At 44.3% G+C, this 25,085-nt stretch overlaps 1 protein-coding gene and 1 long non-coding RNA gene across 2 annotated transcripts in view; one reads left to right on the top strand and one right to left on the bottom strand.

Moving 5' to 3' along the window:
- LOC106569598 (protein kinase C iota type) overlaps positions 1-25,085 on the top strand; it is a 38,627-nt gene that overhangs the window by 5,284 nt on the left and 8,258 nt on the right. Inside the window, exons 2-13 of the mRNA XM_014141117.3 lie at positions 13,661-13,782; positions 15,362-15,451; positions 16,248-16,298; positions 16,404-16,489; positions 16,857-16,991; positions 17,283-17,346; positions 20,004-20,059; positions 20,181-20,357; positions 21,050-21,234; positions 21,844-21,979; positions 22,290-22,503; positions 24,200-24,279. Of these exons, the coding sequence (XP_013996592.1) occupies positions 13,661-13,782; positions 15,362-15,451; positions 16,248-16,298; positions 16,404-16,489; positions 16,857-16,991; positions 17,283-17,346; positions 20,004-20,059; positions 20,181-20,357; positions 21,050-21,234; positions 21,844-21,979; positions 22,290-22,503; positions 24,200-24,279 (1,396 nt within the window). The remainder of the gene's footprint in view (positions 1-13,660; positions 13,783-15,361; positions 15,452-16,247; positions 16,299-16,403; positions 16,490-16,856; positions 16,992-17,282; positions 17,347-20,003; positions 20,060-20,180; positions 20,358-21,049; positions 21,235-21,843; positions 21,980-22,289; positions 22,504-24,199; positions 24,280-25,085) is intronic.
- On the bottom strand, positions 2,210-9,257 carry LOC106569599 (uncharacterized). Its single transcript, XR_006758835.2, has 3 exons — positions 8,935-9,257; positions 8,717-8,803; positions 2,210-4,306 (listed from the first exon to the last, which is right to left on the bottom strand). It is a non-coding gene; the product is annotated as an uncharacterized LOC106569599 (long non-coding RNA).

Below are 25,085 nucleotides of genomic sequence, written 5' to 3'. Positions count from 1 at the left end.
TCGACCTCTACCTTTGTGCACTGATGCAGACGGAGAGCTGCTATAAAAGACAGGCACTGCCTACTTACCGAGAGAGGAAAATAATCTCTTTCTCTCGCTGACCCTAGTTCTCTGTCAACAATTCAACCTGCTTTCCTCGGGAATCCTGCCTCTGGTTTGGTGGCCAAAACTGTTGAGATTAGGGAAAGAGCAGAAAAGTTTGGCAGGAGTCAGGGCAACCCGCAGGCAGTGATGAAGATTCACCTTTGACAAGGAGGAACATGCCAGGGCAATTCAACAACAACCACTGTACCTTCTATGCCAGGGCTATTCAACAACAACCACTGTACTCTCTATGCCAGGGCTATTCAACAACAACCACTATACCTTCTATGCCAGGGCTATTCAACAACAACCACTGTACTCTCTATGCCAGGGCTATTCAACAACAACCACTATACCTTCTATGCCAGGGCTATTCAACAACAACCACTGTACCATCTATGCCAGGGCAATTAAACAACAACCACTGTACTCTCTATGCCAGGGCTATTCAACAACAACCACTGTACCTTCTATGCCAGGGCTATTCAACAACAACCACTGTACTCTGTATGCCAGGGCTATTCAACAACAACCACTGTACCTTCTATGCCAGGGCTATTCAACAACAACCACTGTACCTTCTATGCCAGGGCTATTCAACAACAACCACTACTCTCTATGCCAGGGCTATTCAACAACAACCACTGTACTCTCTATGCCAGGGCTATTCAACAACAACCACTGTACTCTCTATGCCAGGGCTATTCAACAACAACCACTGTACCATCTATGCCAGGGCTATTCAACAACAACCACTACTCTCTATGCCAGGGCTATTCAACAACAACCACTGTACTCTCTATGCCAGGGCTATTCAACAACAACCACTGTACTCTCTATGCCAGGGCTATTCAACAACAACCACTGTACTCTGTATGCCAGGGCTATTCAACAACAACCACTGTACTCTGTATGCCAGGGCTATTCAACAACAACCACTGTACTCTCTATGCCAGGGCTATTCAACAACAACCACTACTCTCTATGCCAGGGCTATTCAACAACAACCACTGTACTCTCTATGCCAGGGCTATTCAACAACAACCACTGTACTCTCTATGCCAGGGCTATTAAACAACAACCACTGTACTCTCTATGCCAGGGCAATTAAACAACAACCACTGTACTCTGTATGCCAGGGCTATTCAACAACAACCACTGTACTCTGTATGCCAGGGCTATTCAACAACAACCACTATACCTTCTATGCCAGGGCTATTCAACAACAACCACTATACCTTCTATGCCAGGGCTATTCAACAACAACCACTGTACCATCTATGCCAGGGCTATTCAACAACAACCACTACTCTCTATGCCAGGGCTATTCAACAACAACCACTACTCTCTATGCCAGGGCTATTCAACAACAACCACTACTCTCTATGCCAGGGCTATTCAACAACAACCACTACTCTCTATGCCAGGGCTATTCAACAACAACCACTGTACTCTCTATGCCAGGGCTATTCAACAACAACCACTGTACCTTCTATGCCAGGGCTATTCAACAACAACCACTGTACCTTCTATGACAGGGCTATTCAACAACAACCACTGTACCTTCTATGACAGGGCTATTCAACAACAACCACTGTACCATCTATGCCAGGGCTATTCAACAACAACCACTGTACTCTCTATGCCAGGGCTATTCAACAACAACCACTGTACTCTCTATGCCAGGGCAATTCAACAACAACCACTGTACTCTCTATGCCAGGGCAATTAAACAACAACCACTGTACCATCTATGCCAGGGCTATTCAACAACAACCACTGTACCATCTATGCCAGGGCTATTCAACAACAACCACTGTACTCTCTATGCCAGGGCAATTAAACAACAACCACTGTACTCTCTATGCCAGGGCAATTAAACAACAACCACTGTACTCTCTATGCCAGGGCTATTCAACAACAACCACTGTACTCTTTATGCCAGGGCTATTCAACAACAACCACTGTACTCTTTATGCCAGGGCTATTCAACAACAACCACTGTACTCTCTATGCCAGGGCTATTCAACAACAACCACTGTACTCTCTATGCCAGGGCTATTCAACAACAACCACTGTACTCTCTATGCCAGGGCTATTCAACAACAACCACTGTACTCTCTATGCCAGGGCTATTAAACAACAACCACTGTAACCTCTGTGCCAGGGCTATTCAACTATATTCTTAAAGGGGCCAGATTTGAATATGGCCAGATATTTTCTACATGGGATTACTCTTCCTAAGACTGGTTTAAAAAAACAATACACAATTAGAATCTTAGAAAGCACTTTTATTTAAATAACATGTTGCTAAAAGTTTATTTGAAGTGCTTTAAGAGTAATTCAGTGCATGAACTTTTTGAAATAATGGAACACATTTGTCCTTAACACAGTGTATTGTACGTACATACATTCATCTTTTGTTTGGATTTATCATTTCATTTCATTTTTTTACACATAGGAAACATGGCATATCTCTGTTGACCAGCATCACATTCTGTTCTATATCTATTCAGTTCATTCTTTCCTGTCTTAATATAAGAAAAACACACACACACACACACACACGTGTTTCCCTTCTAATGGGAGAAATTGCACTGTTTAGATTAGGGAAAGAGCAGAAAAGTTTGGCAGGAGTCAGGGCAACCCGCAGGCTTTGATGAAGCACAGAAAAGCACAGAAAAGAAAAAAAAATGTATGAAATTGTATGAAATGTATGCATTCACTAATGTAAGTCGCTCTGGATAAGAGCGTCTGCTAAATGACTAAAATGTAAAATGTAAATGTAAGATTCACGTTTGACAAGGAGGAACATGTGTTCGTTTTTCTGGAATGAATGTAAGAGAAGCTGGATCCACATGTGTATGTTGATCAAAACGTTGTTAAAAGAAAACACGCCAATGCTCTTATGTTTGGGATTTGCGCTGCAATAACATGCTCAGTCCAAAACTTCACACAGACCGAAGCGCCTGCCTCGGATCAGCTGATGTGAACATGTCTACTAACTCCAGCTGTAAGGGACCCTCGTGGAGTGACGTCAGCGGTTTTGTTGTCGTGGCAATCGTGGACAAAAGCAACTATCTCCTCCCTAAACTCACATACTCTCTTGAGAGAATTACCCTTGCATAGCCACCTAACAGCATGATGTAAACGTAGATCATGATGCTTAGCAGACATGTCTTTCAGCAGACTACAAAATAAGCCATGTTGCAAGCCAGATGTTAATCGGATGAAGTTTAGGATAGGCCTGACTGAGTCCATGGTGTTTTTTAACACACCGCTGAGTTAAGCATGGTGTAGCGATCTCATCTTTGTTGAAAGAACCGATAGCGATTATCATCATCCAACTTTATTTCGTTTTGAATTGAGGGGACATTTTGTCAGCTTACATTCTCTGTGCTAAATGTTTGTAAAATTTTCTATCCAGCTTGTAAAATAGCTTGGCTGAGGCGGCGGACTGGTACAATGGCATTGCCAGATGTTTGGAGCTCCGATTGGCTGATGTTAGCAGCACTGATAGGCTGTAACTGGTATTGATTCACAGCGTTAATGGGCAGAACTACAGTAAAAAAAAATGGTATGGCTCAAAAAAAAATATGTTCAGAATTGATCAAAGGGCCATTTTTAAAAATGGATAAATGTGCTGAATCTTGCCAGTTGATTAGCCCTGCTCGATGCTATGATTGTTTTATGAATATTTTAGTTTGACAGGTAGCCTAATCTTGTTGCTAGATTTAATTACAGTTAGGGGTCAAACCACTCAATTTGTTTTGCTCGTAATGGGGCTGGCACTTAGCTAGGCTGAACTGTTTATGGTATAGTCAATCTCACCATGTTATGATTCAGTTGGCCTTAGACTGCTCAATGATGTCTTTATGACCGTGGTTATTTGGGTATTGGAACAACCTTACCCTCCATTCTATTCACCCTGATCCCAGCCTCTCTGTAGGTGAAGGTTGTGTGTGTGTGAGAGTACCACAGCAGGTTCTGTAGCAGTTCAGTGGAGCAGGGTGGGTGGTGGTGGTGGTGGGGATTTCATGCCTCCCAGCAGTAACACAGTGACAGAGAGATGATGGATGTTCCAAGGTGTGCTGCCTGGGGAGAGGGGCACACTGACCAACCTCCATGCTGGAGTGACCGATGATCTACCCGCCCAGCAGCAGATGGGGCTGCCAGGGTGGTGTACCTACGCTCATGGCCAGGATACATCCAGGGGTCGCATCTAGGATACATCAGCATTTTCAAAAAACAGACCATTTTATAAAAAATATTTAAAAAATACATGTTTTCATATTGAACGTTTTTTGCTTCAATAGAGTGAGATGGGGCATGAACTATAGTTCATAACACATTCGGCAGAAAATAGTTTATCACATGACAACGCCGATACCGATTATTGGAGGACTTAAAAAAAAACGCCGATACCGATTAATCAGCCAATTGTTTTTTGTTATATATATATATATTTATATATATTTGTAATAGTGACAATTACAACAATACTGAATGAACAATGAACACTTATTTGAACTTAATATACTGCTAAAAAAAATAAAGGGAACACTAAAATAACACATCCTAGATCGGAATGAATGAAATAATCTTATTAAATACTTTTTTCTTTACATAGTTGAATGTGCTGACAACAAAATCACACAAAAATAATCAATGGAAATCCAATTTATCAACCCATGGAGGTCTGGATTTGGAGTCACACTCAAAATTAAAGTGGAAAACCACACTACAGGCTGATCCAACTTTGATGTAATGTCCTTAAAACAAGTCAAAATGAGGCTCAGTAGTGTGTGTGGCCTCAACGTGCCTGTATGACCTCCCTACAACGCCTGGGCATGCTCCTGATGAGGTGGCGGATGGTCTCCTGAGGGATCTCCTCCCAGACCTGGACTAAAGCATCCGCCAACTCCTGGACAGTCTGTGGTGCAACGTGGCGTTGGTGGATGGAGCGAGACATGATGTCCCAGATGTGCTCAATTGGATTCAGGTCTGGGGAGCGGGCGGGCCAGTCCATAGCATCAATGCCTTCCACTTGCAGGAACTGCTGACACACTTCAGCCACATGAGGTCTAGCATTGTCTTGCATTAGGAGGAACCCAGGGCCAACTGCACCAGCATATGGTCTCGCAAGGGGTCTGAGGATCTCATCTCGGTACCTAATGGCAGTCAGGCTACCTCTGGCGAGCACATGGAGGGCTGTGCGGCCCCCCAAAGAAATGCCACCCCACACCATGACTGACCCACCGCCAAACCGGTCATGCTGGAGGATGTTGCAGGCAGCAGAACGTTCTCCACGGCGTCTCCAGACCTCTGTCACGTGCTCAGTGTGAACCTGCTTTCATCTGTGAAGAGCACAGGGCGCCAGTGGCAAATTTGCCAATCTTGGTGTTCTCTGGCAAATGCCAAACGTCCTGCACGGTGTTGAGCTGTAAGCACAACCCCCACCTGTGGACGTCAGGCCCTCATACCACCCTCATGGAGTCTGTTTCTGACCGTTTGAGCAGACACATGCACATTTGTGGCCTGCTGGAAGTCATTTTGCAGGGCTCTGGCAGTGCTTCTCCTGCTCCTCCTTGCACAAAGGCGGAGGTAGCGGTCCTGCTGCTGGGTTGTTGCCCTCCTACGGCCTCCTCCACGTCTCCTGATGTACTGGCCTGTCTCCTGGTAGCGCCTCCATGCTCTGGACAGTACGCTGACAGACACAGCAAACCTTCTTGCCAAAGCTCGCATTGATGTGCCATCCTGGATGAGCTGCACTACCTGAGCCACTTGTGTGGGTTGTAGACTCCGTCTCATGCTACCACTAGAGTGAAAGCACCGCCAGCATTCAAAAGTCACCAAAACATCAGCCAGGAAGCATAGGAACTGAGAAGTGGTTTGTGGTCACCACCTGCAGAACCACTTCTTTATTGGGGGTGTCTTGCTAATTGCCTATAATTTCCACCTGTTGTCTATTCCATTTGCACAACAGCATGTGAAATGTATTGTCAATCAGTGTTGCTTCCTAAGTGGACAGTTTGATTTCACAGAAGTGTGACTGACTTGGAGTTACATTGTGTTGTTTAAGTGTTCCCTTTATTTTTTTGAGCAGTGTATAATACATCAATAAAATCAATTTAGTCACAAATAAATTATGAAACATGTTCAATTTGGTTTAAATAATGCAAAAACAAAGTGTTGAAGGAAGTAAAAGTGCAATATTTGTCATGTAAAAAAAGGTAACTTATAAGTTCCTTGCTCAGAACATGAGAACATATGAAAGCTGGTGGTTCCTTTTAACATGAGTCTTCAATATTCCCAGGTAAGGAGTTTTAGGTTGTAGTTATTATAGGACTATTTCTCTCTATACGATTTGTATTTCATATACCTTTGACTACTGGATGTTCTAATAGGTACTTTAGTATTGCTAGCCTAATCTCGGGAGTTGATTGGCTTGAAGTCATAAACAGCGCAATGCTTGAAGCATTGCAAAGAGCTGCTGGCAAACTCAGGAAAGTGCTGTTTGAATGAATGCTTACGAGCCTGCTGCTGCCTACCACTGCTCAGTCAGACTGCTCTATCAAATCATAGACTTAATTATAATATAATAACACACAGAAATACGAGCCTTGGGTCATTAATATGGTCATATCCGGAAACTATCATTTAGAAAACAAAAAGGTTATTCTTTCAGTGAAATACGGAGCCGTTCCGTTTATCTAACGGGTGGCATCCATAAGTCTAAATATTGCTGTTACATTGCACAACCTTCAACGTTATGTGATAATTATGTAAAATTCTGGCAAATTAGTCTGCAACGAGCCAGGTGGCCCAAACTGCTGGATATACCCTGACTCTGCGTGCAAGAGAAGTGACACAATTTCACCTGGTTAATATTGCCTGCTAACCTGGATTTCTTTTAACTAAATATGCAGGTTTAAAAAAAATAATAATTCTATGTATTGATTTTAAGAAAGGCAACGATGTTTATGGTTAGGTACATTCGTGCAACGATTGTGCTTTTTTTTCGCAAATGCGCTTTTGTTAAATCATCCCCCGTTTGGCGAAGTTGGCTCTCTTTGTTAGGAAGAAATGGTCTTCACACAGTTCGCAACGAGCCAGGCGGCCCAAACTGCTGCGTATACCCTGACTCTGTTGCACAGAACGCAAGAGAAGTGACACAATTTCTCTAGTTTAAAGAAATTCATGTTAGCAGGCAATATTAACAAAATATGCAGGTTTAAAAATATATAGTTGTGTATTGATTTATAAACTTTATAAAGATCGTTGACATCTAGTGGAAGCCGTAGGTGTTGCGAAATGAATCCTTTCTCACTATGGTATCTATAAAACAATGACACTAAATAGTACAGTCCCAAAATTCACATTTTTTTTGGATCTATTTTTCACAGGTTTTTGCCTGCAATATGAGTTTTGTTATACTTACAGACACCATTCAAACTGTTTTAGAAAATTCAGAGTGTTTTCTATCCGAATGTGTTAATAATATGCATATCCTAGCTTCTGAGTTGGTGTAGGAGGCAGTTAAAAATGGGCACATATTTTTTTCAAAATGTCTCAATACTGCCCCCGAGCCCCAACAGGTTAAGAAAGGCGTTGATGTTTATGGTTAGGTACACATTGGTACAACGACAGTGCTTTTTTTCGCGAATGCGCTTGTTACATCACCCGGTTGGCGAAGTAAGCTATGATTCAATGATAAATTAACAGGCACCGCATCAATAATATGCAACACATCTGCAATGCAGGACAAGCTAGATAAACTAGTAATATCATCAACCATGTGTAGTTAACTAGTGATTATGTTAAGATTGATTGTTTTTTTATAAGATAAGTTTAATGCTAGCTAGCACCTTACCTTGGCTCCTTGCTGCACCCGCACAACAGTTAGTCAGCCTGCCACTCAGTCTCCTCGTGGAGTGCAATGTAATCGGCCATGATCGGTGTCCAAAAATACCAATTACCAATTGTTATGACAACTTGAAATTGGCCCTAATTAATTGGCCATTCCGATTAATCGGTCGACCTCTAAACAGAAGTGCAACGCTATTTGGCTAGCAGCCAGACAGACACAGACATTAGCTTACAATAAAAGTATTTTTTGTTGTTGCTGAAAACAATGCATGGCAATCATATATCTACTCTTTCTAATTGAAAGTATGTAGCCAGAAAAGTAGCCTACACGTCAGTCAGAGCGCTTGTGATCCAATGACGAGAGCAAAGATATTTAATCCGAGCGGAGAAGTGGAACTGAAATATGTCGTTTTTAGATTCATGATTTGGAGCGAGCCCTGACTGAAGCACAGCAGAATTTAAAATAAAAGGTATTTTTGATCTGCGTCTATATGATAGGCTAACTAATGAAGTACCCATATTATATTTAACCTTTATTTAACTAGACAAGTCAGTTAAGAACACATTCTTATTTATTATTATTATATATATTTTTAAATATAACAGTAAAGAACAGAAATTCTCTTAACTCACACATCCAGCCTTTTCCTCTGGATCTAAAACCTTGGTTAAACCCATTGTGAAAAAACAACACTAATTCCAACTTCCTTTTGCGCAACGACAGTGAGGTGGAATCATAGATGGCATTTATTCTGTTACTCACCAGTGACGAGCCACTGTATTTGCACAATCCATCTGTTACACTTATCTTCTGAGGTGGTTCAGGCCAAAGTCATGGTGATATTCACAGCTAAATAAAAAAAAACAGGACAAGACAACCACTTATTCCCACAGCAGAACACCAGGCCTGTCTCCATCCCCAAGGCAGGTGGACAGTTACATGCAGGCCTAGAGTTTGTCATGTTTTTTTATTCTACCAACCATGGTAATATCCAGTAGTTTTCTGAGGCTATAGCGCTATTTCCTGCAGGCCTTCTCTGCATAGGGGAGTAACGGCAGTGTCTTTGTTAGAGTGCTGCTGGCTGGTTAAACTTTAACCACTGTGTAGAAGCAAGGTGTTTAATGAACCCCTAGTGGTCAGGACTACCGATACGTCTGGTGCGTTGGCATGTTGTTCAATGTCCCTGACAAATAAATTAAGGTCCAGTTTCCTGGCTGGATGTCACGTCATGAAGAAGTATGCTGGCCTTGATACTGGCTCTGTGTATTAAGCCACAGTGTGGCTTGAATGAATGGGGTTTCATTTGAGAAATAATGTGTGTGTGTAGCCACTAGCTATGTTGCTACTGTGTGTGTGGCGATGGTACTAAGGATTCAGTTGACCATATCATTGAGCGGTCTGTCTTTATGACCGTGATTATTTGGGTATTGGAACAACCTTACCCTCCATTCTATTCACCCTGATCCCTGCCTCTCTGGGGGAGTGTAGCCACTAGCTATGTTGCTACAGTGTGTGTGGCGCTGGTGCTAAGGAGGCCTGTAGAAGTGTAGCTACCAACCAGAATGATGGTCAACACTCCTCCCCCTGTACTGTCACTAATTAACACAAACAGGATGGCGAGAGAGGGGGAGGGAGAGAATGCAGAGAGGGAGGAATAGAAAAAGAGAAGTATGGCCAGGTACGATACCAGTATAGTGTGATACTTGTTAGTATCGTGGTAAGGAAACAAAAACACAAAGCGGATTTAACTTCTTTAGGACAACAGCCCCTGATGTTGGAAACAAACGTTATGTTGTCATCCAGAGTCCCATGTATTTATCACACAATATTTTACATACTGCTGGTTTTTTAAAGGACCAAATAGTTTGATCTGCTTCTTGTTTAAAAAAAATAAATAATAAGTTATCAAAACCCTAGAATGAAAAGAGAAGGATGCGAGAGAACATGAAGGATGATCAAGAGAACACATGAGAGAGAGAGAGAGAGGGGGGAGGGAATGTAGGAGACACCAGCCCATTCTCTGTCTGCCAAGAACCTCTGTCGTTCTAAGCCTGGAATGATGAGCTCACCTGAAGTAGACTATGCACTTCAGTAGTAATGTAGGCTAACAGCTAGCACATCCAACCATTTCCCCAGGAGCAGGCTAGACCCCGCAACATGGGAAAGCGGTAGAAATAGCTGCACACACTGTTGTACTCTGCCATATTATTTATTGCCACGCATTACTTAGCACAGTGTTGAAGTATTTCAACTACCTCCAGCTTCTGTATGACCTTACTCAGACTGTCATGATCATTTGAAGGGAAAGAGGCGCATCTTTTGCACTGAAAGTGAAAGAAAATCATTTTATTTAGGATGAAAGCAACAATTTTGACCTTTTTCTATATGGACCGATGTGATCATGTGGGTCCTAGTCTGGTGTATAGTCCCTGTGGAAGGAATGAAGGAAGGAAGGAAGGAAGGTGGGTTCTGTTCAGGTGGATGTCTGTCTGTCCTGATGACCTTGACTATGCCGGTGTGTCTCTGTGAGAGCTGCTGTTTTACTGTCCCCTTATAAAGAGACCCAGCAGGATGAGGACTGGGTCTGGAGAGTGGGTTTGATTAATGGTAGTAAAGAGAGTGAGGGCTGGTGCTGCCCTCAGGGGTCAGACTGGCTGTGATGGCCTTTAATCCACTCTCAATTCAATGGGCTTTATTGGCATGGGGAAACATGTTTACATTGGTAAAGTAAGTGAAATAGATAATAAACAAAAGTGAAATAAACAATATAAAATTAACAGTAAACGTCAGTCACTGAAGTTTTAAAGGAATAGAGACATTTCAAAAGTCATGTCTATGTACAATGTAATGATGTGCAAATAGTTAATTTATTTTTTTCCCTTTTATACTTAACATAATTATCTGTTGTTTTTACAATGGTGTTTGTTCTCTCACTGGTTGGCCTTTTCTTGTGGCAACAGTGCAGGTCTCTCTGCCATGCCTGCTGTCTGTGTGGTGGCTGGGAAACCCAGGCCTGCTGTCTGTGTGGTGGCTGGGAAACCCAGGCCTGCTGTCTGTGTGGTGGCTGGGAAACCCAGGCCTGCTGTCTGTGTGGTGGCTGGGAAACCCAGGCCTGCTGTCTGTGTGGTGGCTGGGAAACCCAGGCCTGCTGTCTGTGTGGTGGCTGGGAAACCCAGGCCTGCTGTCTGTGTGGTGGCTGGGAAACCCAGGCCTGCTGTCTGTGTGGTGGCTGGGAAACCCAGGCCTGCTGTCTGTGTGGTGGCTGGGAAACCCAGGCCTGCTGTCTGTGTGGTGGCTGGGAAACCCAGGCCTGCTGTCTGTGTGGTGGCTGGGAAACCCAGGCCTGCTGTCTGTGTGGTGGCTGGGAAACCCAGGCCTGCTGTCTGTGTGGTGGCTGGGAAACCCAGGCCTGCTGTCTGTGTGGTGGCTGGGAAACCCAGGCCTGCAGCCTGTGTGGTGGCTGGGAAACCCAGGCCTGCAGCCTGCCCTGTGCCTCATTAACATACTGTCATTGGACCGAGGGAGGAGGGCTTCTAGAGCTGGCCATCAATCCTTCTGACTGAGACAGACCATGTATCCCAAACAACATCCTATTCCCATAGGGCTCTGGTCAAAAGTAGTGTACTATGTCAGGAATAGGGTGCCATTTTGGATGCTACCAGAGAGAGCTGCTGTCTCGCTCTGCTATCTGTCTGTCTCCTGTCCTGTAGGCTGCTAGCCTGGCTATCAGGGGGCCATGGAGGGATTGGTGATTGTGTATAGAGCTGGTAGATTATGGGCCAGAGGCTCATCCAGACCAGGGATGGGCAACTTTGACGATACCCACATCCATACTCACACATGCAGTCACAGTCGGCCTTAGCCTTTTGGAGGCCCTAAGTGAATGTTGTACTTTTTTCAAATGTTACATTGTTTTGCCATGGGGTGGAGAGAAATGTTTTTTTTATGATATGAGTGAGAGTGACTAACAAAATCATGGTCCACTCAAAATCAATTCGACCATGATTCCTACAAGTTTAAATGGCTGGCTAGACTAACTTACCAATCAAATGTTGTTGTTTTTCTGACATGGGCTAACTGAGTGACTGTCAGTAGTAGGTAGGTTTCCATCACATTGACAGATTTTAAAATGAGTATTCTAAAATCTGCATGAAGAAAATGTGTATTTTCTCACCTGTGGTATTTCCACCAAACAGACTTGTTGCAGATAAAAAAAATCAGTGTGTGATGACGTAATGCAACACAAAATATACTGTTTCGCTTAAAATGTTCATGTACCGAATAAAAATCAAATGTACAATGTGTTTCCATCATATTTTCAACTCTACAGATAGTTTTGTCACAAAAACGGTTGCGTTAAAGAGTAAATGTGTCTACTCTGGTCTGGACACATGCTCTCTAGCCAACAGGTTGCAGATACAGTGCAGGTAGACTAGTGTGTGTATATATAATGAGATTATTATGAATAAGAGCAAGAATATTTTTTTTGTCAAGCATTGATTCTCATGTAACCAGAATAAGACCCTGAATATTTATTGGTTGGCAGCATCAAGCCCGTCACCGTGCACGTTCACCACCCTGTGAAGTTCATCAAAACTCATTTTATCTGTAGCCTAATAAACTGCATGGTTTACAGAGTTGTAGTGGGTGGCCCAAATACCAGATCATCGTGTGACTCCCAAGTTTACCTCCATATGATGGTTATTATATCTATATTTGCGCATAAAGGCGTTTCCACCTCCATTTGTAGCCTAATTAATTTTACAGACCCAAACATCCCACCATGTTGAAAGAACAAATGATCTGTCTGAATTTATAGTATTGTTCCGAAACTTCCTGTTTCCATCACAGCTGTCGTGAATTTTTTTTTTTTATTGTATTTTTTTTTTTATACAGTATTACTTTACTTGCATAAAAACTGTGGGTGGAAACTTGGTTACAGACTGACATAACAAGAATAAAAACTGGGTGGAAACTTGGTTACAGACTGACATAACAAGAATAAAAACTGTGGGTGGAAACTTGGTTACAGACTGACATAACAAGAATAAAAACTGTGGGTGGAAACTTGGTTACAGACTGACATAACAAGAATAAAAACTGTGGGTGGAAACTTGGTTACAGACTGACATAACAAGAATAAAAACTGTGGGTGGAAACTTGGTTACAGACTGACATAACAAGAATAAAAACTGTGGGTGGAAACTTGGTTACAGACTGACATAACAAGAATAAAAACTAATAATGCACCTTGTGTATTCTAACTCACAACAGTAAGTTGAGACCCTGACTGAGTTCTCCCCCACCACCAAAAATAGTGGAATTGATCCACGGGCCAACAGTTGCCCATCCCTGATCTAGAGTCAGATGTTGGACATTCACAGCAATAACGGGCAACTACAGCTACAAAAAAAACAGGGTTTCACCATCTCACATTCATTCTCTCTCTATGGATTTCTGTTTTTTTTCCCTGGTCAGGTCATGTGGCCCTACACATAATTGTATATACACTGGCCTGTATTTACAAAGCATCTCAGGCTAGTAGTGCTGTTGATCTTGGATCAGTATTGGCTTTCAGATCATAATTATATGGTCAAGAGGGTACCTGGTCCTAGATCAGCACTCCTACTCTGAGACGTTGTGAATACGGGCCGCTTTGAGTAAATAATTGTGCATTTAATGTATCCTGTCCTCTCTCTCTCTCAGGGACATCATGATCACCCACTTTGAGCCGTCCATCTCCTACGAGGAGCTGCACGGGGAGGTCAAAGACATGTGCTGCATGGACAACGACCAGCTCTTCACCATGAAGTGGATTGACGAAGAAGGTTTGTTTACCATAGTTCTCCTTCTAAATATGTGTTTGTATTTATTAAGGATCACCAAGGCAGCAGCTACTCTTCCTGGGGTTTATTAAGGATCACCATTTAGTTCCTGCCAAGGCAGCAGCTACTCTTCCTGGGGTTTATTAAGGATCACCATTTAGTTCCTGCCAAGGCAGCAGCTACTCTTCCTGGAGTTTATTAAGGATCACCATTTAGTTCCTGCCAAGGCAGCAGCTACTCTTCCTGGGGTTTATTAAGGATCACCATTTAGTTCCTGCCAAGGCAGCAGCTACTCTTCCTGGGGTCCAGCAACATTAAGGCAGTTTATACAATTTTAAAAACATTACAATACCAAAAAAAAACGATATCCACATCTATCCGTCTTTCTCATTTTTTAGAGATGTCTACAGTCTTCATGGGCAGATCTCAGATCACACTCATTGTGACTAGTCAGAAGTATCACTATGTAGAGATAAGGGTGTGATTTGATATGCAGAGAGAAGGCAGTGGTGGGTGTGCCTCTTTAGTATCTGGCCAGCTGGCCATGTCCCCGCAGTATCTGGCCAGCTGGCCATGTCCCCGCAGTATCTGGCCAGCTGGCCATGTCCCCGCAGTATCTGACCAGCTGGCCATGTCCCCGCAGTATCGGGCCAGCTGGCCATGTCCCCGCAGTATCGGGCCAGCTGGCCATGTCCCCGCAGTATCTGGCCAGCTGGCCATGTCCCCGCAGTATCGGGCCAGCTGGCCATGTCCCCGCAGTATCGGGCCAGCTGGCCATGTCCCCGCAGTATCGGGCCAGCTGGCCATGTCCCCGCAGTATCGGGCCAGCTGTCCATGATGAAGACGTCATGTTGTTGGAAAGGCTGCCCTTATTAATTAACGTCTAACGTAGTACCGGCTGTGTACCGGCTGCGATTTAGGGGAGATGGAGAATGAACTGCGCTTTGTATTTGACTTTATATGATGATTTAAGAGTGACCTTGTTTAGAGTAGTGATGAAGGACAAACTGGACTGGCTACCCAGAAAAGAAGTGTTGCTGGTTGCAAACTTTATTTCCAAAGTGACACGACAAGATGTTGTATAACTGAAAGGTTTTTGTTTTGCGTTTCGTGTGTGTGTGTGTGTGTGTGTGTATATAAGTATGATCATTTTATTTGGATACAGCAAATACGGTGTCTTGTAAGCCCATGTGGGCTGGGTGTGATGAAGATGCATGACTCTATCTTATACTTCACTAGGCTCTGAAAAACAAACTTAACATAATGAAGACTGAGACACTGCCTCCACACACACCTACACGCTCTCTGTCTTAGACACAGATTTTCAATATTGAGAATATCTATAACATCAGCTTGGAGACATTTTGAGAGTCTTCACTGAAAAAGTAACACACTGGCTTTATGTGTTAACTTGTGGTGTTTGGGCAGATGAAATGATTCTGACTATCATGTCAGCCTTTGTGACTCTGGTCAGAAGTATTTTCACTGCATAGGGAATATGGTGGTTCCAGTAGGTTTATCCATCATCAGACACTTGATGTACACAGTGACCCAGCCATGACCCGTCTCTCCGTCCTCCCAGGTGACCCGTGTACAGTATCATCTCAGCTGGAACTGGTGGAAGCCCTGAGGCTCTACGAAGTCAACAAAGACTCTGAACTCATCATCCATGGTAATGTGACCTTCTGCATCTGACAACATAGTAAATACATAAACCTTCCATAAAAATACAAAAATTAACAATTTTGTCAGTTAGCAAATGCTCTTATTCAGAGCGACTTACGTGAACAATTACGGTGAAGTGCCTTGCTCAAGGGCACATTGTCAGATTTGTCACCTAGTCTGCTCGGGGAATTTGAACCAGGTACCTTTCAGTTACTGGCCTATCGCGCTTGACCTCTAGGCTACCTGCCTTCCCAAAGCTATTAACTGTTTTGATACCCAAGGGGAAGTCTTTGCTGGGCTGACAGTGCAGACATCCCGACAACAGAATAAGTATACTGAGCTTTCATTACATTCAATGTATTTATTGAATTTAATAAATGTACATTTTTAAATTTACATAAAAATATATTTTTTTAACAACAGCAGACACCATTATAAGTCACACTCTGTCTGTTCCACTGATACTCTCCTGCTAACCAGATAAACATCACACAGCCTCAGTCACCAGGAAATAGACCAGTGTTTATAGAGTTCTCTGTGTGTCAGTGCATGTGAGATTGGTTGTCTTTTATGGAGAGAAAGGAGGGTCACAGGTTAAGAGCGAGATGGAGGAAGGGGAGGAGGAGAGTAGGGGGGGACCAGAGCAGTAGAGGGGGGAGGTGGAGGATAGGGGGAAGGGCACAGAGGGGTGCCAAGTCTGCTAGATAATGAGAGAATCCACTCTACCCTACCTCTGGTGCACACAGGCACATGTGAGGTAGGAATTGCAGCCATGGTTTAATGGTTTCCCTTTCTTCCTTCAGTGTTTCCATGTATCCCAGAGAAGCCTGGCATGCCCTGTCCAGGAGAGGACAGTAAGTCTACAGCTCTTGTCTGTTCTATTGTTTTCTGAAGATTGGAGTATCTCTCTCTGAGACACACACACTTGTTCCAGTAATCCCTGTTCTTCTCTTCCTCAGAGTCTATATATCGTCGTGGGGCACGGCGCTGGAGGAAACTCTACTATGCTAGTGGTCATGTCTTCCAGCCCAAACGGTTCAACAGGGTGAGAATCCTCTCTGTCCCTGTGTCTCTTTCTCTCTTCCACTCCATCTCTCTCTCTCCGTGTCTCTTTCTCTCTGTTTCTCTCTTCCACTCCATCTCTATCTCTCTCTGTCCCTGTGTCTCTTTCTCTCTTCCACTCCATCTCTCTCTCTCCGTGTCTCTTTCTCTCTGTTTCTCTCTTCCACTCCATCTCTATCTCTCTCTGTCCCTGTGTCTCTTTCTCTCTGTTTCTCTCCTCTCTCTTCCAATCCATCTCTCTATCTCTGCTGTCCCAATCAGTGACTTAGCTGTATTAATGATAAGTTGATATTTGAAGGTGGGTGTGGTTGTTTTAACTTTGTCTGTTCTCTCCTGTGTACTCATGGTAGAGAGCTCACTGTGCCATCTGCACAGACCGTATCTGGGGTCTGGGGAGACAGGGCTACAAATGCATCAACTGCAAACTGCTGGTCCACAAGAAGTGTCACAAACTGGTTAGCGTGGAGTGTGGTAAACAGATCCAGGTGAGATGCAGAGAGCAGGCAGAGCCTGGGGGCCCTGAGTTTTACCTTAAGTCATGCGGTCAGAAAAACTGTGGGCCCTGAGTTTGACCTTAGTTCAGTTATGTGGTCAGAGAAACTGTGGGCCCTGAGTTTGACCTTAGTTCAGTTATGTGCTCAGAGAAACTGTGGGCCCTAGACCTACTGTGGTTTCGGACTCATAAAGGACTGACTGGAAATACTTTTGCATCAGTATTTCTCAATGATTCCTTTCTCTCTCTATCGTTCTCTTTCTTTCATTTCTCCTCTGTCTAGGAGCCCATCATGGGGCCTGATAGGGGGGCCTCCATCACGCCATTAGACCACTCTGAACAGCCAGGTAACGCACACACACCGCCTTGTTAAAGACTTAGAAAACTAGCCTTGGTGAGCAAAACTAGGTAAACAATAAACAATCAAAGACATTTTGGCTAAATGAATAGTTCCTTCAGACATTAGTCACTAAGTTGCATCTAGCAGGAAGACAGCTTTAAGCCCAGTGGCTGGCTGAATGAGAAGGCTTAACATTCCCACAAGGAAGCCTTCTGTATCACTAGTGTCTAGGAGGAAGCCTTCTGTATCACTCTCTAGCGTCTAGGAGGAAGCCTTCTGTATCACTCTCTAGCGTCTAGGAGGAAGCCTTCTGTATCACTCTCTAGTGTCTAGGAGGAAGCCTTGTGTATCACTCTCTAGCGTCTAGGAGGAAGCCTTCTGTATCACTCTCTAGCGTCTAGGAGGAAGCCTTCTGTATCACTCTCTAGTGTCTAGGAGGAAGCCTTGTGTATCACTCTCTAGTGTCTAGGAGGAAGCCTTGTGTATCACTCTCTAGTGTCTAGGAGGAAGCCTTCTGTATCACTCTCTAGCGTCTAGGAGGAAGCCTTGTGTATCACTCTCTAGCGTCTAGGAGGAAGCCTTCTGTATCACTCTCTAGCGTCTAGGAGGAAGCCTTCTGTATCACTCTCTAGTGTCTAGGAGGAAGCCTTCTGTATCACTCTCTAGTGTCTAGGAGGAAGACTTCTGTATCACTAGCGTCTAGGAGGAAGACTTCTGTATCACTCTCTAGTGTCTAGGAGGAAGACTTCTGTATCACTCTCTAGCGTCTAGGAGGAAGCCTTCTGTATCACTAGTGTCTAGGAGGAAGACTTCTGTATCACTCTCTAGCGTCTAGGAGGAAGCCTTCTGTATCACTCTCTAGCGTCTAGGAGGAAGCCTTCTGTATCACTCTCTAGTGTCTAGGAGGAAGCCTTGTGTATCACTCTCTAGTGTCTAGGAGGAAGCCTTCTGTATCACTCTCTAGTGTCTAGGAGGAAGCCTTGTGTATCACTCTCTAGCGTCTAGGAGGAAGCCTTCTGTATCACTCTCTAGCGTCTAGGAGGAAGCCTTCTGTATCACTCTCTAGTGTCTAGGAGGAAGCCTTCTGTATCACTCTCTAGTGTCTAGGAGGAAGACTTCTGTATCACTAGCGTCTAGGAGGAAGACTTCTGTATCACTCTCTAGTGTCTAGGAGGAAGACTTCTGTATCACTCTCTAGCGTCTAGGAGGAAGCCTTCTGTATCACTAGTGTCTAGGAGGAAGACTTCTGTATCACTCTCTAGCGTCTAGGAGGAAGCCTTGTGTATCACTCTCTAGTGTCTAGGAGGAAGCCGTGTGTATCACTCTCTAGTGTCTAGGAGGAAGCCTTCTGTATCACTCTCTAGTGTCTAGGAGGAAGCCTTGTGTATCACTCTCTAGCGTCTAGGAGGAAGCCTTGTGTATCACTCTCTAGCGTCTAGGAGGAAGCCTTCTGTATCACTCTCTAGCGTCTAGGAGGAAGCCTTCTGTATCACTCTCTAGCGTCTAGGAGGAAGCCTTCTGTATCACTCTCTAGTGTCTAGGAGGAAGCCTTCTGTATCACTCTCTAGTGTCTAGGAGGAAGCCTTCTGTATCACTCTCTAGTGTCTAGGAGGAAGACTTCTGTATCACTAGCGTCTAGGAGGAAGACTTCTGTATCACTCTCTAGTGTCTAGGAGGAAGACTTCTGTATCACTCTCTAGCGTCTAGGAGGAAGCCTTCTGTATCACTAGTGTCTAGGAGGAAGACTTCTGTATCACTCTCTAGCGTCTAGGAGGAAGCCTTGTGTATCACTCTCTAGTGTCTAGGAGGAAGCCTTCTGTATCACTCTCTAGCGTCTAGGAGGAAGCCTTCTGTATCACTCTCTAGTGTCTAGGAGGAAGCCTTCTGTATCACTCTCTAGTGTCTAGGAGGAAGCCTTCTGTATCACTCTCTAGTGTCTAGGAGGAAGCCTTCTGTATCACTCTCTAGTGTCTAGGAGGAAGCCTTCTGTATCACTCTCTAGTGTCTAGGAGGAAGCCTTCTGTATCACTCTCTAGCGTCTAGGAGGAAGCCTTCTGTATCACTCTCTAGTGTCTAGGAGGAAGCCTTCTGTATCACTCTCTAGTGTCTAGGAGGAAGCCTTCTGTATCACTCTCTAGTGTCTAGGAGGAAGCCTTCTGTATCACTCTCTAGTGTCTAGGAGGAAGCCTTGTGTATCACTCTCTAGTGTCTAGGAGGAAGCCTTCTGCATCACTCTCTAGTGTCTAGGAGGAAGCCTTCTGTATCACTCTCTAGTGTCTAGGAGGAAGCCTTCTGTATCACTCTCTAGTGTCTAGGAGGAAGCCTTCTGTATCACTCTCTAGTGTCTAGGAGGAAGCCTTCTGTATCACTCTCTAGTGTCTAGGAGGAAGCCTTCTGTATCACTCTCTAGTGTCTAGGAGGAAGCCTTCTGTATCACTCTCTAGCGTCTAGGAGGAAGCCTTCTGTATCACTCTCTAGTGTCTAGGAGGAAGCCTTGTGTATCACTCTCTAGTGTCTAGGAGGAAGCCTTGTGTATCACTCTCTAGTGTCTAGGAGGAAGCCTTCTGTATCACTCTCTAGTGTCTAGGAGGAAGCCTTCTGTATCACTAGTGTCTAGGAGGAAGACTTCTGTATCACTCTCGTTCTCTCTCGTTCTCTACTCAGGTCCTCAGAACAAAGACTCCAGTGAGAGTCTGAACTCTGATGGAGAAGAGAAAGAGGTGTGTTTGTTGCCAAATGTCTGTCTTTATCTGTCTCTACCTCGTGTCTCTGTCTCATGTCTATCTGTCTCTACCTCTTGTCTGTCTCATGTTTAACTCTGGCTCTCTGTCTGTCCTGTAGGCGCGCTGCAGCAGAGACACAGGGAAGTCAGCTTCCAGTCTGGGTCTGGTGGACTTTGATCTGCTGAGCGTGATTGGCCGGGGCAGCTATGCCAAGGTCCTGCTGGTCCGACTCAAGAAGACAGAGAGGATCTACGCCATGAAGGTGGTTAAGAAGGAGCTGGTCAACGACGACGAGGTACTAAACACACACACTGGTACATGTAAACACACACTGATACCCGTAAACACACGCACACACACACAATGATAACCGTAAACACACACACACACACACACACACTGGTACATGTAAACACACACTGATACCCGTAAACACACGCACACACACACACAATGATAACCGTAAACACACACACACACACACTGGTACATTTAAACACGCGCGCACACACACACTTGTGCATGTAAACCCACACACACTTACATACACACATGATTGACACTTTGACAGGTACTACCTGATTGATCATCTGTGCCATTTCTCGTCCGTCCGTCCGTGGAGATATGTAACTGTTCACTGTGTTCACACATGGTCAGTCTCCTCACGTCATTAGGGCATCCACTCACTGCGCTTAGAATGCCAGAAATCACTTCTTCTGCAGCCCTCATCAGATGGGAGCAGTCTGTCAACACCATTCACTGTGTGTTCAGCCATTCTTACTCCTAACATCTACTGTCTCATTCTGTATCCTGTTTGTCTGCCTGTCAGTCTCTGTCTGTCTCTGTCTGTTTCTGTCTGCCTGTCAGTCTGTTTGCCTGTCAGTTGGTCTGTCCATCTGTCCTCTATCAGATGGATGGCTGGACATTTCTACTAAACTTTTTTAGTTGTGTTTAAGACTTGATTTCCAAATGGTGTGTGTGTTGTAGGACATTGACTGGGTCCAGACAGAGAAGCACGTGTTTGAGCAGGCGTCCAACCACCCCTTCCTAGTGGGGCTACACTCCTGTTTCCAGACTGAGAGCAGACTGTTCTTTATCATAGAGTATGTGAACGGAGGAGACCTGATGTTCCACATGCAGAGACAGAGGAAAATACCTGAGGAACACGCCAGGTGAGAACAGTGATGTCATGGCTACACCGGACTTGGAAATAATCCTGGGACTGTTTCAATCTTACCCGACGAGGTCTGTAGTGCTGCTGCGTTTCTGTTCTACCTGATAATTAATTGCACCCACCTGGTGTCCCAGGTATAAATCAGTCCCTGATTACAGGGAAACAAATGATACTATTTAAAGCAGTGGAACTGGCTTCGAGGTCCAGATTTGAGTTTGAGGGGTATGTCATGTCCGTTCCTCTGAAACACCCAGGACTACACATCTATTGTTCTCCCCCAGTAGGCTCACGTTGCCAGACGTAAAATTCCCACATCTCTGAACCTAGAACCTTTGGGGCAGGCCACCAGCTCTAGCACACCTGGGGTGTATTCATTATGCCGATTCTGTTGCAAAAACGTTTCTTAAACGGACGCAAACGGGGTGGGACCTACCTGAATTTGTCCAATGCCAATAAATTTGCTTTTTAGTTGCAGAATGTTACGTTTTGGACTAATAATTACACCTCTGATTCTACGAACCAAGGGCTTGGTGATTAGCTGCGTAGCTCTAAGATTGTGTGTGTGTTTTGAGTCTAGCTAGTTCTTCACCATCTCTCTGTGTGTCAGGTTTTACTCAGCAGAGATCAGCTTGGCGTTGAACTACCTCCATGAGAGGGGCATCATCTACAGAGACCTCAAACTGGACAACGTGCTGCTGGAGTCTGAGGGACACATCAAACTCACTGACTACGGCATGTGCAAGGTGGGTGTCGAAGTGTGTCCGTTGGTGTGTTTCTGTCTGTACTGTGTGTGTGTATCTTTTTTTGTGTGTGTGCAGTTGTCCCTGTACATCTTAAGTGTGTGTGTGTGTGTGTGTGTTACATTTGAGTCATTTAGCAGAAGCTCTTATCCAGATCGACTTACAGTAGTGAGTATATACATTTTCGTGCTTTTTTTGTACTGGTCCACCGTGGGAATGGACCCACAACCCTGGCATTGCAAGCGGCATGCTCTACCACCTGAGCCCAACAGGACCTAGAACGATGTGTGTGTGTGCTTCTTGTGCTGTGTAGGAGGGCTTGAGGCCAGGGGACACCACCAGTACGTTCTGTGGGACCCCCAACTACATCGCCCCTGAGATACTGAGAGGAGAGGACTATGGTTTCAGCGTGGACTGGTGGGCTCTGGGGGTGTTGATGTTTGAGATGATGGCTGGACGGTCGCCCTTCGACATTGTAGGAAGCACCGACAACCCAGACCAGAACACAGAAGACTACCTATTCCAAGGTAATGCTGTTAGGACAGGGTCAAAGTTCATGTTATGGAAAGTACTCATATTGTTACTCGGCATTGGCCGATCCTCAAGAGAAAGTACGTGGTACTCTCATCAGTCAGCAAAAAATGATATCTGTGCAACTAGGCTTGGGCGGTAAATAGCCATGGGATGGTTTTTCAGTACCGTTGAAACAATTTCTTTGAAGTTTTTCAATACTTTTTAATATTTGTAGCTACTTTTTAAGTAAATACCTGCACTGAACTTGTGCAACATGTTAGGAGATAAAGCAGATTTCGTTCTTCATTTTATCTGTCACATTATTGTACATTATGAAGCTTACCGTAGTTCCCCAGAACAGTTGAGCTAGTCACGTGTGTTTGTAAACAGCACAACGGGAGAAAGCGGGAGCTGGTGAGTTCAGCTGTGTAGTGACGGGTTGCGTTTCCGATCGACTGCTCAGGGACTGCAACAATAGTTTCCCTTCACAGAAAATACATTCGTGCAACATATTTTGCAGAAAATAGCTTCAATGTCATCAATGACAACAGAAGTCCAACACTATCTGTCTGTAAGTAAATTGTCTTACAATGAAAAAGCAAGGTCTTTTTTTGCAAGAACGATGCATGGCCGTCAAATTACTGATGTTTATCACAGAACAAATGGAGCCAGCTACATTTCCTAATGTTTTGTTTAAAGTTAATCTTGCATCTTACCGGAGGAAAATAGTCTGTCTACACTGAGAAAAGTAGCTACACGTCAGTCAGAGCGCTGTCTTTTGATAGAATATCCATTTGTGAATTGTCATCCGTGTGGAGAAGTGCAACTGAAGCACAAAATTAGTTTGATGACGAACAGAAATTACAATAAGAACCATTTTAGATCTGCGTTTACAAAAACGCAGCAAGATCATTTTTTTCCCTGCGTGGAAAAACAAGTCATTCTGTTTAAACTCGACTCCTAAGTTTAACTTGCTAGTTATCTAAGTAAGTGGCTGAATTAATAAGGGCGTCATATCGTGTTAGCTGTCTGCCATGTTTGAGAAGTCAAAGCTCTCTTGGGATGAGTTATCTGTACAGCTGTCACTACAGCTTGATCTGTCGGCTCCTCCCCCGTCTTCTCTGAGCAGAGCAAGCAGGCCTGTTGCCCTAGCGACTCCAGACTTCACACAGACACGGTGTGTACACAGTACTATTCCTTCTTCAGACAAACATCTCTCATTTGCATAATGTCTCTCGTTCACATTCAATTGTAAATATCCGAACTCACCAAAAATGACGTTCAGGATTGCCTGTCTTTGTAATACGTTTATTTTTTTGTTTGGGCTCGTTAGCATATTTAGCTAGCAGCATCCATTGAAATGTGCAATTACTTGTGCCAATTTTGTTAGCATTCTGGTAATAGACACCCAATTGTCTTTTTTTTGTGTCTTTTTTTGATGCCCTGTTGTGTACTAAGCCGGTAATACAGTACATTCCGGTATGAGAGAGAGACGGTAAGAATATCTGTATACTGCCAACCCTACTGTGCACCTCTAGTCAAAAGTCTGATGTTCTTGAGGTCTGGCTGGCATAGTGGCAATGCTGCAGTGCCTGACACATGTCAGCATATCGGTTTCAATAAGGTATTTTTCACAGCCTCTCTCTTTATATCCACTCTGTCACTATTGTAAAAGCCCTCTCAAAATCTAATCTAATCTCTCTTCTGTAGTAATATTGGAAAAACAGATCAGGATTCCTCGATCATTGTCAGTCAAAGCTGCCAGCGTCCTCAAGGGCTTCCTCAACAAGGTAACTACCGCACACACACACGCAGGCAGATCAATCCAAACAAGATCATGTTACACTGCCCTCTGATGTACTTCCGGCGCCGACAGAGATGGCCGCCTCGCTTCGCGTTCCTAGGAAACTATGCAGTATTTTTTTTTTTTTACCTTTTTTTATGTATTATTTCTTACATTGTTACCCCAGGTAATCTTAGGTTTTATTACATACAGTCGGGAGGAACTATTTGATATAAGAGCAACGTCAACTCACCAACATTGCGACCAGGAATACGACTTTCCCGAAGCGGATCCTCTTTTTGGACCACCACCCAGGACAATGGATCGGATCCCAGCCGGCGACCCAAAACAACGACGACGTAGAAGAAGGGGCAGACGGAGCGGTCTTCTGGTCAGGCTCCGTAGACGGGCACATCGTGCACCGCTCCCGAGCATACTACTCGCCAATGTCCAGTCTCTTGACAACAAGGTAGACGAAATCCAAGCAAGGGTAGCATTCCAGAGAGACATCCGAGACTGTAACGTTCTTTGTTTCACGGAAACATGGCTCACTCGTGACACGCTATCTGAGTCGGTACAGCCACCTGGTTTCTTCACGCATCGCGGCGACAGAAACAAGCATCTCTCTGGTAAGAAGAAGGGCGGGGGTGAATGCCTTATGATTAACGAGACGTGGTGTGATCATAACAATATACAGAAGCTCAAGTCCTTTTGTTCACCTGACTTAGAATTCCTCACTATCAAATGCCCACCGCATTATCTACCAAGAGAATTCTCTTCGATCATAATCAGAGTCGTGTATATCCCCCCCCA

The sequence above is a fragment of the Salmo salar genome, chromosome 14 (assembly GCF_965601325.2).
Source record: "Salmo salar chromosome 14, fSalSal1, whole genome shotgun sequence".
NCBI classification, from domain to species: domain Eukaryota; kingdom Metazoa; phylum Chordata; class Actinopteri; order Salmoniformes; family Salmonidae; genus Salmo; species Salmo salar.
Note: the sequence above shows the minus strand (reverse complement) of the source record. Positions and strands in the feature narration are given on the sequence as shown.